This window comes from Notothenia rossii (genome assembly GCF_949606895.1).
Source record: "Notothenia rossii genome assembly, chromosome: 2".
Taxonomy (NCBI): Eukaryota; Metazoa; Chordata; class Actinopteri; order Perciformes; family Nototheniidae; genus Notothenia; species Notothenia rossii.
The window spans coordinates 90,436,471-90,451,967 of record NC_136904.1 but is presented as its reverse complement, the minus strand read 5'-3'; the positions used below and the strand labels follow the sequence as shown (position 1 = coordinate 90,451,967).

The following is a 15,497-nucleotide window of genomic DNA, read 5'->3' as shown; positions in this document are numbered from 1 at the left end:
AGCGGTTGACCAATCACAACAGAGCCGGCCAGCTAACCAATCAGAGCAGACTGGGCTCTGGTTTCAGACAGAGGGTGAAAATAGGTGCAGCAGCACAGGAAGCATGAGAACAATTAAGAGCTTTTTGAACATTAAAGAATAGAGACGTGTCCCAGTAGAGCCGCTACACACTGATATACACCTGAACATCAGCAGGAGAGGACTCTTTAAAGTAGAGACGCTACACACTGATATACACCTGAACATCAGCAGGAGAGGACTCTTTAAAGTAGAGACGCTACACACTGATATACACCTGAACATCAGCAGGAGAGGACTCTTTAAAGTAGAGACGCTACACACTGATATACACCTGAACATCAGCAGGAGAGGACTCTTTAAAGTAGAGACACTACACACTGATATACACCTGAACATCAGCAGGAGAGGACTCTTTAACCAAAACAACTGGAAACTAAGAACGCCATTGGTAGATTTTGCACAATAATGACCATCATTGAAATTAGGGTTGGATTAAAGGTTCCATAAGGAATGTATGACCACTAGTAGCGATGTTTTCATGAATGGCTTCCTTGATAAAAATTACTGCTCACACTTGCAAGCTTTTTCCAAATGGTGCCAGTTATATACTGTGAAGAAGTCGATGCAGGTTTTAAAATATTCAAATGTATTTTTTCCTCAGGGTTGAAGTTGTTTTGGTGTGAAACAATGAATGTAAGCCTAACTGTGTTTACAATAAAGTTCGACATCGTACCTTAAAAGGACGGACGAATGGAGCAGGAAGTGTCGAGGCTTCTATTTAAATCTGCAAGTCGTTAAGAAGAATCAAGTTTTTCTCCAAAGAGCGAGGAGCAGTGTAAATCTTAACTCTAAGATGGTTAAGTTTTCATCAGAGTGGTTGGGATTGCATTCTCAGTTTCTCTGTATAATTCTGTCCTTCCAGATATTTGACTCCTCTGCGGTCACTTGCTTTCTGTTCGGGGGGGGGGAGAGGTTCACAACGTGCTGCATTTCCCTGGTATATTTGTAAAGGGAGATTTTTTATTGCAAATAAAGAAAAACACATAATTCTGTTTTACACGTCATGCATTTTTGTTGGAAAGAGAGGGCGATAAACATACAGTAACAACATCCACAACACGATTTTATGAAGTAAGTTAGAAGGTTTTTAAATAAAAAGCAGTTTTCGTAATGATAACATTTTACTCATCAGTCTTTAATCATTTCTGAACATTTCCTAAACAAATCCAACCCATTGTTCTGCATTTTAACAGACGAATCTGCTAGAAACTCCCCAAAAATATAGTTATTTTTGTATCTGTCCTTTTAGACTGCCATTCGTTTCTTGTGTCATAAATCAGATCGAGTTAATGAAGATGTAACCCTCCTGTTCCCCCCTTACTTTGGTGCTCGCGGTCATATTTGACCGGTCCTGTTTTAACTGCTAAATACATTAACACACAAACCATTAATCGTCACCACATTTCATCTAACACCCTTTCAAACTGTAAATATTGTATCAGACTACTGGTATACATGAAACACTGCAGTAAATATACAAAGAACAGACACTGAACATGTATTGCGTGTGCCAGGTGTGATCCATGTGGGGGGATGGGCACATAAGAGCGGGCCATGTGTCAAATTGCTGTGTGTGTGTGTGTGTGTGTGTGTGTGTGTGTGTGTGTGTGTGTGTGTGTGTGTGTGTGTGTTTGTGTTTGCCAGGTGTGATTCACATGGGGGGATTGGGCACATAAGGGGGGGACACATCTAGAGTGTGTGTGTGTGTGTGTGGTGTGTGTGTGTGTGTGTGTGTGTGTGTGTGTGTGTGTGTGTGGTGTGTGTGTGGTGTGTGTGTGTGTGTGTGTGTGTGTGTGTGTGTGTGTGTGTGTGTGTGTGTGTGTGTGTGTGTGTGTGTTATCTGACCATGGGTGTTACAAAGTTGACTAAATCATCCAAAATTCAATGAAAGTGGTGATCAGCAACTGTATATGTTCAAATGTGTACTGTTAAGGATATAATAAAGCCTTAATGAAATCGAATGTAAAACAAAAAAGTTATGATTGATGAAAGTAGTAAAACGGTCAGATTTAACCCGAAGACAACAGGAGGGTTTAAAGAAGTACGGGCTGTTGAACTATATTTTATAACTTTTCATTTGATTTGATTGATTTCACTCGTTACGTTGCAGGACAGTTGAAGCTTGATTAGCAAAGCATCAAAATTAAACACCAATAAACAACATTTTACTTATCTTATCGTCTGTGACTTTGCAAAAAAAAATAAACAAATCAGTAGAATTGAAAATATCCTATCCACAAAACACCAATATGAACCTGTAAATGAGCGTATAGGACCTCTTTAAAACACCTTGGTGTCTTTCAGCCTCTGTGTCTAGACAGCATCCTCCTCTCTCTCCTCCTCTCTGCCTCTGAACTGTTTTATATAGAAGCCCAATGGGACTGTTGTTGCTGGGCAAAGTGAATTTAAGATGCTCCTTTTTCTACATTCCTCCCCGCCTGCCTGTAGGACACAGTGTTGCCTGTTGAACACAAGGAGGCGCTGTTTGTCAGGGAAACAAGGGCGGTGCATTGAGAGCCAGTTCGTTAAACCAACATTTGCTTTAAATATGTACTCTGTTACAATAAGTAGTTACCGGAAAAAAAAATGCTGACATTTGTATCTGAGTATCGGGATATACAAGTAATGTAACCTGTTTTTCTGTTACTTTTGGATGACCTTTAAAGATTTCAAAGGCTTTATTGTCAAACACACAGTTGCTACAGTGTAAATATGGCAATGAAAATCTCAAGTCCCAGGCTCCTGCAACGATCCAATATATATAAGACATACAGAAATAAAATCAAATGCAATACAAATAAATAACAGAGAAACTGAATATCAATATTAAGGATAATAAATGTGAGATGTTGCATGTTTAGCGCAGATGGTGAAATGTGAGTTACTTGTTTATTGAAAACATCTTCCACCTGCAGCCCAAATAACCCTGGAGAGCAATAGGAGAACGCTGCGGAGCACTCATCTAAAACAATGATCTGAAAGAGGCTGGAAACGTTTGCAGAGCTGCATGATAACTCTTCATGAGTTCATACACAGAGACATTTAATTATGTGTGTGTGTGTGTGTGTGTGTGCGTGTGTGTTTTTAATTGTATAACACCATAACATGATTGCAATCCAAAGTGCTGCACAGTAGACGATTGATATCGATTACAGCTTGAAATAATGGCAGCGATGGGATTATATTAACAATAATAACACAAAGGTGACAGTTTAAGATGCATCAGAGTGCATTGAGAAAGCATGTGTTAGCTGTAAGTGTTAGCTAAAAGGCTAAAGTGACCGGATATGTGTTGAGCTTTATAACAGAGATGTCCACATAGGCTCCCCTGATGCACAGAAAAAACTGAATTGTTGAACCCTAATTAAAGGTATTATGTCAACAAATTCCACATAACTGAATTAGGTTGGTTGAAAGCAATACTATTAAGTTTAAATAAAGTGTATCATCAGGTTCAACTTAATGTTATTAGTCGCTTTCACACCAAATACTTTGCCGTACTTAGTTCCCAGCACTTAGTTCCCCCATGGAACTAAGTACAGATCGGGTTCACACAGGAATAAATTGCCTGAGAGAAGATTACGCAAATGAAGCAGCTGACGTCACTTCTTCTTCTTCTGGGTTTACTGGCAGGCCGTAAACCACTTCACGGCGTATACTGCCACCCGAAGTCCCCGGCCGGAAGTCCCCGGAGTTGGGGACCTTCCGAGTAAATCGCCAGAACACCGATACCTCCTCATCTCCACCGCTCCCATGTTTTTTTTGTGTTGCCATAAGTTATTCTCTCTCCGTTGGTGTGCGGGGCTAATGCTAATGCTAATAATGCTAATGCAAGCAAATACAATGGCGGCTTCAAAAAACTTTTCCGAGTTTTACGGGGCGTGGTTTGCAAGTTCTCTTTCTGGTGTGAACGCAAAATGTTTTGTCTGTCTCTGGTTTCCTGTTTTATTATGAAAAGTGTTCACCCCCTGTCTTGTCTGTTGATTCCTGTCTCTGTGGCCGTTTCTCAATCGCGAGGAAACTGGCTTCCAAGCCAATATTTCAAGGATACTACGTCATCGAGTGCCGCCGAAGGACTGTTCCAATCTCCAGCATACTTGGAATTCCACCGAGGCCACGTCCTTGGTTTGGGGGTAATTTCGAGGCTGCACATGGGTAGACTTCGCGTCCTTCAAATCCCCACAATGCTTTGCGCACGGACCAATTTCAAAAACCCTTGCGGAGAATGGCTGAACCGACGCAGCACACATTTAAATGTAAGTATGTAGTGGCGTAGAACATGTGTTGGTAAATATGTTACTTTGTTGCATTTGTTATCACCAAAAATGTGTTCCGTGAAAGTAAAGCAAGTTCATAATTAGATAGACATCGTGAGGTATTTCTTTTCGGTACAGTTTATGTTGAAACCGTTAGAGAGATTGGCACACTTGTTAGCCTGTTCCATTCTTCTTTGTTTTCCGAAGCCGTGGCTTGGAAGTATACTTGCTTCGTTTCTGAACGAAGTGACTTGGAAGTATGCGACTACCAAGCCAGTATCCTCGCGATTGAGAAACGGCCACTGTTTGCCCTCCTGTGTCTGATTGTGTTCACCTGTTGCCCTTGTGTTTCTGCCTCCCCTGCCCAGCTTTGTCTTGTCCTGTGATTATCCTTCTTTGTATTTAGTCTTGTCTTCCCCTGTGCTCCATGTCGGTTCATTGTTTTTTTTTTCCTGTCTCCCTCCATGTCAGTCACGGTCAGTCTTTCGGTAATGTTTTTTCCTTGTGCTTTCGTTTTGTTTCATGTCATGTTTTTTTTTGTCATCGGCTTTTTTCATAAAGCTCGCTTTTGTTTATAGACCTTTACCCTTTTTGTAGTCTGCATTTGGGTCCTACCTTTTCCACAATTTCCCGAATCCTGACACAAAATCCCAGTAATCATTGGAACTAAACGGGAAAAGTACTCCGGTGTGAACGCCTTGCTTTCAACTACAATTATGTGAAATTAATTGACATTAAACATTTTGTACATTTCAGTGTATCTATAGATGTGTTGTTCCATAGCTTTGGGGCACAATTGACGAAGGCTGCATCACTAATCTTCTTTTTGCTGCCATTTCTGGGAACGTCTAACAAACCAGCAGCAGATGATCGCCAAAGTGTTCCCTCCAGGTCTAGAATAAAGTCAGTAATTTAGATGTCCATACAGCCTGAAACCCTTGAGATTTCCCCGCTGTAGATAACACATGAAAGCAGGGCACACCCAGTGGGTGAGACTTTGATGTGTGAGTGTTGTCTCCCTACATCACCTTCAAAGGAAACACTCAAACTAAGAGAGTATAGGAACCAAAGCACGAGTTTCAAGGGACTGCACCCATTTTATTTTATTTCATCCCCTACATGACGAGGCGCGATATTTTGTATTCCTTAGATGCTCTGCTTTAAACATATTTATATTGATTTATAATTCAATGCTAATTTGGATTTCGCCTTATTTAAATCACTGTGTTGGAGTGTGGGGAAACACTTTTAAGAGTCACTTAAAACCTTTATTTGTTGTGTCTCGTCAAATGTGTTAGTTGCGTTTATTTTGTCTGTCATTTCCTGTTTTATTTTGTACTTACCTCTTGTCTCTCATTTCAGGCCCTGTTATTTCCTCCCCTTGTGTGTTTTTCCCGCCATCGTCAGCGTCTGCCCCGCCCCTGATTGTTTCCACCTGTTCCCACTCACCTCTTAAATAGTCCTGTCTCTCCCCTGTCCTGTTTCAGTTCATCTTGTTTGTTTCCCCGTATAGTCGTGCCAAGCCTCAGCTAAGAAAGGATCGCTTTTACTCATGTCAGGTTTTGTTTATTTTGTAGTTTCTTTCTTAAGTTCTCTTTTGTTATGCATCGTTTTTTCCTCCTTGTGAGCGCCTTTTATTAATTCCAGTACCTTCTCTGTTAAAAGGAATTACCTGATCTTTCAAATAAAAGAAACATTTTTGTTACATTCAAGACTTTGTCTCTGGGTCGTGCATTTGGGTCCATCAGTTTGTGTCGAGGTCCTGACATTATTTATTTTACAGAAGTGAGAATTATGTATAACGCCCATCCACAAGAACACACTGTTAAAACACTTTTAAAAATAGATGAATTACAGACATAAGTAGTTCTGTGCAGAGCAAAAAAACCCAAAGAATTACAAGAAAAATTTACAAAAATTGTTGTTCTTGCATTTTTTATGTTTTATTAGTTATTTTGTGCAATTGTTGAAAGTGTGCAAAACTTTTCAAGAAAGATTATCTTTCAATCCCGTTTGAATTGTGCCACGAATTACACATATCATGTTTGTCAATCTTAAAAAAATAATTTCCATGTCAAAAAAGTCAGTTTGTCGTAAAACTGTTGAAATATAAGACTATGAAAATTACGCAACTAGAAAGACTACAAATCCCAGAATCCCGGTCCCGCATGCTGGCTCTTACGGAACCGACTAACTCCCCTTGTGTGTATGTACAGCTCTCAACATGCCCAGACTTGGAGTGATTTTCACCTCTTTTAATACTTTCCGCCTCATTCTGAAAGAAAGAAGTGAAATGTGCCAACGTGACGGCCGTCTTGGTGTGTGGTGCGAGATGGGAGATGTAGTTCATTGAGCGGTTTCACACAAAAAAAAGTGTTACTTCACAGTTTTACCACACATTTTTATTTGTTTGACTTCTGAAAATTATCTTTTAAATAGACAAACATCATATGTGTAATTCGTGGCACAATTCAAACGGGATCGAAAGATAATCTTTCTCTCTCCATTGAATTCAATACATACTTTTTCCGAAATAAGGTCCCATGGAGGTCCCCCGGAAAGGGGCGGACTTCACCTCTCTATTAGAGTTACTTCAAACCTTTATTTATTCTACGGAAAAAATCAGTTTGAATTATTTAGAATGCCCAGCCACAAGAACACACACAAACTTAAAAAAAAAATTGAATTACAGAGTTAAGTAGTTGTGTACAGAGCAATCAGTTGTAACGGAAAAATATACTCAACAATTGTTATTCTTGGTTTTTATATGTGTGCAATTGTTGAAAGTGTGCAAAACCTGAAAACTTAAAAAAAAAAAAAAGTTTTTCATTTTCTTGTCTTGGGTCATTTTTGCCTTTATTTGACAAAATGTGAGAAACCACAGTTTTTAAATCACTTATTTTTATTTGCCTGCCTTTATTAAATATATTAGTGTTTTTATGAGGTCTAAATATGATCAGTGTGTGTGGCTGTCAGGTAGGATAAGTGCAGCATGCAGCCTGTCTGGATATCACAGCCTCCAACAGGACAGAGAGCGGCGGCAGCAGTTATAAAATATGAATCAGTGTTTCCATTTCACATGCTCTAATTGCCCTGTTTCTGTCTGAGGGAGAGGCGGAGGAGAGATATAAACAGAAATTGACAGGGAGGAACGGGAAAATATATATCAGATACATATTTACACATATAAGTATTTACAGTGCAGAAATATATCCTACATTTAGCTCCAGGCACGTCCAGGGAGGAGACCGAGGGGTAGACCTAGGACCAGCTGGAGGGATTATATCTCTTCTCTGGCCTGGGAGCGCCTTGGGATCACCCAGTCAGAGCTGGTTGATGTGGCCAGGGAAAGGGAAGTTTGGGGGCTGGAACTGCTACCTCCGAGACCCGACCACGGATAAGCGGGAGAAGATGGATGGATGGATGGCTCCTGTACTTCTGAGTTTATGATTGAGGGTTAAAAGGAGGTTTGTCGTAATTACATCTGCATTTTTATAATATAAATATGTTATGAATTATGCATGACGGATATTGTTTTCCCTGCACAAAGCATCCCTAGGTGAAACATATGAGAAACACTCCACATTCGTCTTTCATAGTATTTTATTACTTTTGCTTCAACTTCAGTCAGCTTCTGCTATGTGTCATGTCATCAAAAATCATCTGTATAGATCTTAATCACTGCAGGTATATTTGACACGTCAGAGCAGGAAAAGCACAGGTGTTGTCGACAACTTTAAAACATCTCCATACCTGCAGGGTCCTCGCTCTTAGGAAGACACTTAATAGAGCTGAGCCGTTAAAAACAAAAAGTGTTGTATCTATGCTTGTTCTGTTATAACATGTCAAGATGTCTGATGTGGAAAAGAACAATTTAAAATACTTGTCTCGTTGTGGTTTTATCATATTAAAGGGGCCCTATTATTTTCATTCTCAGGTTTATATTATTATTTAGTGTCTCTACTGAGACATGTCTCCATGCTTTAATGTTCAAAAAGCTGGCCGGCTCTGTTGTGATTGGTCAACCTCTGAGACATGTCCCGCCCCTTAGCCTATCAAGTACAATGTGTCGAAGCCCTAGCCAATAGAAGCGCGGGTGTTACATAATGATGTCAATATGTTCTGGAACTAAACAAAACATCTTCTGAATATATGTCTTTTATAGTGAGAATATGTATATTTTGTTATTCATTTAAACATTTTATTCAAATTTTATCTATCTATCTATCTATCTATCTATCTATCTATCTATCTATCTATCTATCTATCTATCTATCTATCTATCTATCTATCTATCTATTACATAATCATAACAATATATTATAATAACATTAAAATATAGCAATACAACTAACAACATTTAAAAGAACGATAGGATATTATGCATTGTTTACATGCTGCTGTGTCGTAAATTCCCAAATTGGGATCAATACAGTATATCTTATCTTACTTTAAGTGTGAGGGGGGGGGGGGGGGCAATAACATCTTGGTAAGGGCCTCAAAAAGTCTCGGTTTGTCCCTGTTAAAACAGAAGGGGCGGAGACAAGAGAAGAGAGAGAGAGAGAGAGAGAGAGAAAGAAATAGAGAAAGAGAGAGAGGGCGGACACACACGCACACACACACACAAACGCGCGCGCGCACACGCACACACACAGAGCGGTGCAGCAGGCAGGGCTCCAGTCGGTCGGTATGTAGCAGCAGAGGAGCGTCTGCCCGGGATTACAAAGAGGGGAAAACGCGCCTTGGAGAGCAAATATTGCAGCGGGATTAAAAATAAAACCCACCGAGGATGAGACACACTCCGTCCGCCTGAAGGACACTAAAAACAAGCAGTTTTTATGCTCAATTATTACCGTTTTTAAGCGAAAATGGCGAACGAGTCCCCGGCCAAAAGTCTGGTGGAGATAGACCTAGCATCCCTGAGGGTGAGTGTATGTTATGGAGGCCTTTTCACACTGCAATTCATTTTATTATGGGAGTAAAAACATGTAGTAAGCAGTGCTGTTGTTGGCAAAACCCTGTCTTTGTCTTTTAATATCCTGCTGGCATGGAGAGGCCAGCAGAACGGGCGCATTTGGTGCTTACATCGAGCGAACCCATCTGGAGATATGCACTACAGGGAATCAATTAATATAGTTTATCTTTTTAAAAATGTGTTTTTTGGGGCTTTTTATATACAGGACCCTGCTGGGATTTTCGAGTTGGTGGAAGTGGTCGGCAATGGCACCTATGGACAAGTCTACAAGGTTGGTGTGATCCTCCATCTGTGTGTGCGTGTGCGTGTGCGTGTGTGTGTGTGTGTGTGTGTGTGTTAAAGCTCCAGTCGAGGAAACATACGGGCCGAACCGGAGCACAATGCATTTATGTATTTCTTCCCCTCTCACGGTCTCAGGAACACGTTTATTATAACACCCCCCCCCCCCCCCCCCTTCTTCTTCTTCACTTGGTGCGGTCTGGACTGGATTATCTCTCCTGACAGTGTACTGTTATGGCCTCTCTGCTGCTTCACATCCATTCATTATTTTTTATTTGAACGCTGCAAACATCATCCCAGTTGCACCTATTTCTGTCCCTGTGAGGCCCCTCCCTGCTCCTCGTCCTCCTCGTCCTCCTCGTCTCATCCAAACCCCGGCAAAAATATTCCTCTCTTTACAATGCTCTGATCAACCCCGTCCGCGCATGACAGCCTTTAAAACCACTCTGACCGACTTGTGCGCCATTGGGTGGGCGGTGTGTCATTGCGCATATGTGCACATTATTGCACAGAAGCCCTATTACTGGAGTGGCTCTGTGCTGCAATATTAGTGGTAGTGGTATGCCTGCTCATCCCATCCCATCCCATCCCATCCCATCCCATCCCATCACACACACACACACACACACACACACACACACACACACACACACACACACACACACACACACACACACACACACACACACACACACACACACACACACACACACACACAGAAATTGGAGCATAGATTGAAAGAAATATGCATTTTAATTTTTCTATGTGGCTGATTGAATTGCTATCACTCAGTTACTATACTTTACCCGAACCACTGCATTATTTCAAACCACAAGAAAGGGAGTTATTATGGAGCAATACACAGTTAAGCTAGTATTGACCTGTAAACATTCACTCCATCTGATGATACACCACACACACTACAAAGCTGTGATTGATTTCATTTGCATGTGGCTGCAAAGTAGACCCATATGCATTTTTTTTTCCAGTGCTGTGTTGCATTGCAGCAACGAGAGTAGACACTTCCCAAGACTTTTGGAACACATCCAAATGCAATCGGTTGACATTGAGCTCCTTGACTAGAGTGTGTGGTGCAGATGTAGAGTGACTCAACACGCTGAATGCCACAGTTAGAGCAGGTTTAACAGAAACACTGAATAGATGGTCATGTAAGGGTTTAAATAAGTCAAATAAGCTTTGATTTAGTGTTTGGTCACCTTGATTTATGGGCATTTTGGGTTATGCTGTGCTGCAAACCTTATCACTGATTGCATAATTGAAGCGCATACAGAAGGGATCCTGTCACTTCAGGATGAGAATACACACCTGGAGACGAGTCGATGTTGTGAAGAAGAAGAGCAGCCACATCCGTAAATTACTAAGCTCCATCTTCAGTCTTTCAGGTACCCTAACATATGTATAAACAGGGGTGCACATAAGTGGTACAATCTGAAATGCGTAACGTCACTTGTGTCAAAAAGCGCATTTGCGTAGCGACGTACTTGTGAAGTGGTGGTTAGATCACCGGACGACAGAGTCGGTCTCCGTGTGCACAGACAGGGCTGCTGTTAACGTCGGTCTGTACAGCAGCACTGTGCTAAAACAGCTGATCACAACGTTCACACGCTCTGTGGTCACGAAGCTCTGCACTCCACTACCCCCCCCCCCCCGGCTGACATTCGCGATACAGAGGGCTTCATGGGAACTTTGAGGGAAGCCAGAAGTTGGAGTACCAAACACTGACTCCAGGTACTCATCTGAGTACCTCACTGAGAAAGTTGTGTGCACCCCTGAGTATAAACCAGTCTGTAAGCCTCTGTCTAGATTTCTTTTGACTGATGTTTAAAATGTACTAGACATCTGGACCCTTGCAAACAATAGCACATTTTGAGCTTTATTCTACTTCCTGTACGACACAACGGGAACGGGAATAGACACTAAGCAAGTGTTTTGGAACAAATCCATATTCAATCAGTTGACATTAAGCTCCTCGACTTGAGTGTGTGGTGCAGACGTACGGTCACTCAACATGCCGATTGCCACCATGAGGGCAATGAAAACGCTGAATATGAAAGCTATAGGTGGTCACATGAGGGTTTAACAGAGTCATATGATTTATTGTTTAGTCACCTCGGTTTATGGGCGTTTATGGCTATGTTGTTGCTGTGCTGCAACATATGCAAAGCGTGTCTCTGATTGCTGTATTGAAGTGAAGCCAGAGGGGATTCTGTCCCTAAAGGAGAAGACACACCTGGAGACGAGTCGATGTTGTTCAGAAACCAGATCTGTAAATGACTCAGCTTTCATGTTCACCTAATGATGGTGTTAACACACTCATGAAAGCTGTTTAGAAAGATGTCTATATTTCTTTTCGCTGATGTTTGACATGTCACAGGCATCATGAGGTATAAAGTCAATGTGGACCCTTGCAAAAAAAAGCACATTTTGAACTTGTGTTCCACTTCTCGATCGACACAAACTTGATACTTATCTTGCTTGTTCATATGCCAAAGCTTGTGGTAATCAAAAGGCCAAATAACCTCTGTTCTCCAAGAAGTACATTTACCTATACGGAGCCATTTTGGGCCATGATGTGGTCAGGAGTTTAATGACGTGAATTGCTGCAACAAAATAAAGAGATATCTGTCTGCATCGAGTTTAGAAATGTAGACACTTTTTGTATCTTCCACAACCAATCATGTTGAATACATACTGTATCAGGGTGTCCGCGGGGTCTTAACAAGTATTAAAAGTTGATAAATCAATTTAGCGAAAATGAAGGCTATTAAAAAGTATTAAACGGTATTTTCCAAGGTATTACATTTTGTAGCTTGTTTTCAATAAGTATCTAAATGGTCCAAAGAGGTTGTATTCTACAGTCTGCCTGAATGTAATCATGGCGTAGGTGTGTAGTGTGATTCTGTGTAGTTTATTTATGGCATCCCGTTGGATTTGACGTCATCTGAACAGGACATCGCACGCTCACTGCTTGATAGCGCGCGAAGGTCCGTTTACGCCGGTTGCTAAGCAACATCGTTATGGGGGAATGCAAGTCTGCGTCCAAATGGTTGGAAGATAAGGAGGAAGGACAATCAATACTGTATATAGTCAATGTGAGGTCAAGTGTGTCGCCAAGGTAACCGGTTAGAACTCCAAGTGGCTGATGATGTCTTAAAATGTATGAAAAGGGTCTTAAAAAAGGTCTTAAAAGGTTTTACATCTGACTTCAGGATTCCTGCATATACCCTGTGTAAGTACGTGGTAATGAGTCATTCAGCATGAAAAAAGCATTAAATTGACTAAAGAGATGTTCGAGGACTAAGACACAAAAAACAATTTACGACCTTCTTTCTGTCCCATGATGATCACAGTTTGAGAGTTCAGGAGTTTAAGCACAGACTCCTCTCGCTCACGTGCTCCAGGGTAAACAGGGGCTCTCAGGCTTACTTTACACATGTACAATATGGCGTCAGTGTCCATAGAACAATCTCTAGGTCTCCTGTATCTCCCCTTCTGCCTCTGGGGATCCCACAAAGTGACCAGCAGCATTCAGAGATTCCTCCGTGGAGACGAGTGTCACTGTGGATCACTTTGTGCCTCCATGGACAAAGAGGCCGGCCCCGAGGCGATGCCGTTGCCTCACAGTGAGAGCCATGAAACGCCTCCTCATGATTAAGAGATGGCTGTTGGGGTGTGTTTTCTTCAGGGTTGGGAAATATGGATTCTCATGCGATTACTAGTTAGTTACCTGAACTATGTGACCTTAGAAAAAAGAGGAAACCAAGATATTTAGGATCAACAATGATTGTATTTATAGTTGAACCTGCCTTTCATGAAGCATATTCAGCTGATACACCAACACTGAAACACATGAGCACGTAGTACGGTTTAAAAAAGCAGAAATCAAATCTGAGCTGACGTTTTAGTTTAACACACAAAGTTAAGCTCACACACACTATTTGATGAACGTATAGCTTCACCTGCTGAATTTAAAACAGAACAAATGAAGCAAAGAAAGTAGAAGTATAGATTCTCACTTAAAGTATTATCCCACAGAACAGAACAGCTGACAGAGAAGAGACAACATCTGATCCTTTACAACACACACTATATGATGTTTTTACTTGGTCAGTAATAATAATAATACATTTCATTTTTATAGCACTTTTACCAGTGCTCAAAGACGCTTTACACACAATCAGAAACAGCACAAAGTAACACTGTAATCCTGTAATCCCCAGTTTCAGAAATGTAAGAGGAATCTGATTATTTGTATGTAACTGTAAGGGAATACAATTACCTGTTTTTCTATCCTGATTATCTAAACCCATTACATGTAACCCGTTACTCCCCAAGCCTGCATCTTATTTAACAATACAGCTATTATCCCATCTTGATTTGCTTTGAGTATTTTATTTTTTTATTGTGGCTCGGGGAGGACGGTGTAAGTGTTTCATTAAAGAAGGGAACAAGTGTTTGTGGAAACGCTCAGATGCACGGGGACGCAAATGAACCTTGACATTTTGAGTTTAGTTCCTCGGGATTTGGTGAATCATCACCACGTGGGCCATGAGGGGAGGATGAACCGAGCTCTTTTCTGTCTGTGCTGCCTTGCCTTGAGATCATTCGAAAAATGGATGTGTGTGTGTGTGTGTGTGTGTGTGTGTGTTTGGGTCGTCAGATTACACTTTATGCTGAACACTTGGCGATTGGTTGGGTTTCCCATGCTGTCGAATCTCTGCAGTGTTGCAGCTGTGTGCTCTGACAACAGCTGTGGGACGGAAAAATAAAATACAGAGGAGGGGTGTGGGGGGACAAGCTTTAATCATCAAAGTGTTTTTGTTTGGTTTGGTCTGAAATGTGACATCAAGCTGGTCTTGGTCAAGCATCTGTTTTTTTACAATTTCCCCTTCTTTTGAATTATGTTTTAAAGAGGCCTTATTACACTTTTGGGGTTTTTCCCTTTTCCTGTAGTGTAACTTTTTGTGCATGTAAATGGTCTGTTCCCTCCAGAGGTAGTTTATCTTGGTTAGTTAGGAAATGGATTGTCGAAATCTTGCATATATTAAAACAGAACATGGCAGTTTGTTGTGGAAATTCATCAAGAAAAAATATATTCTGTGACTGAAAAAAAAGCCTCATAATTTAGATAAGGGTGAATAACCCCAACTTTGTTAATGGCAACCAAGCATAAAAAGGTCAGCGGTCACCATGTTTCTCTTTCCATAAAACAGTGGGAGGTAAATGAAAAATTAAAAAGCTGAGGAAGGAGGCAGGAGGAATGTTTAAAACCCTGGGGTAAGACCACACTCAGCATGTGGGGCGGGGAATCCCCCTCTCTGAGGAAATGGTTTAACCCATTTAAGGCTTGCTGAGTTCCTCTGCTTCAGACCACAGCTGGGATTGTTTCAGACTTCGTAAAAGTCCGTAACGAGCAAGCAACTCTGGGTTTTTTCTTGTTTTATTCTCTAAAAAGAGCAAATCTGTTGCTGTGTGTGTCTGCAGAGGGCTACTAGATGTTTGTGATCGTGAGGAAGTAGTGAAACGGCGGAAGTCATCAGTGCAGAGAGGAGAAGTTTGGCCTGATTAGAAAACCTCAGCCTGGTTACTGTCGCCCCTTCAAGTTTCCACATGAAATGTTTCTGCCGTTCAGAAAGTAACAACATGTCTGCTGATAAAGGGATATGGGATGTCAAAATGCAATGCAGATTATGGGGTTGCCGTTAAAATCTATTCATTATTGTCATGCTGAAGAAAAACTACTTTTAATGACGATATATTCTTCTAATTTCCAGGTTTCATTTTTGTATTTTGTGTCTCTGGGACATGTCTCCATGCTTTAATATTAAGAAAAGGTCTTTATTTTTCTCATACTGCCTCTTTTCACCCTCTGTCTGAAACCAGAG

The 15,497-nt window shown here is 41.1% G+C and overlaps 1 protein-coding gene across 7 annotated transcripts in view; it reads left to right on the top strand.

The window, feature by feature from the left end:
• The first annotated feature begins 8,996 nt into the window (after window positions 1–8,996).
• LOC307026795 (mitogen-activated protein kinase kinase kinase kinase 4-like) overlaps window positions 8,997–15,497 on the top strand; it is a 110,494-nt gene continuing 103,993 nt past the window's right edge. For 6 of the 7 annotated variants that reach the window (XM_079662393.1, XM_079662388.1, XM_079662391.1 and 3 more), the window contains exons 1-2: window positions 8,998–9,262; window positions 9,518–9,583. In XM_079662393.1, coding sequence (XP_079518519.1) covers window positions 9,206–9,262; window positions 9,518–9,583 — 123 coding nt within the window. In that variant the 5' untranslated portion in view covers window positions 8,998–9,205. Of the gene's footprint in view, window positions 9,263–9,517; window positions 9,584–15,497 lie in introns of all 7 variants that reach the window. The other variant, XM_079662392.1, reaches the window with a different exon arrangement.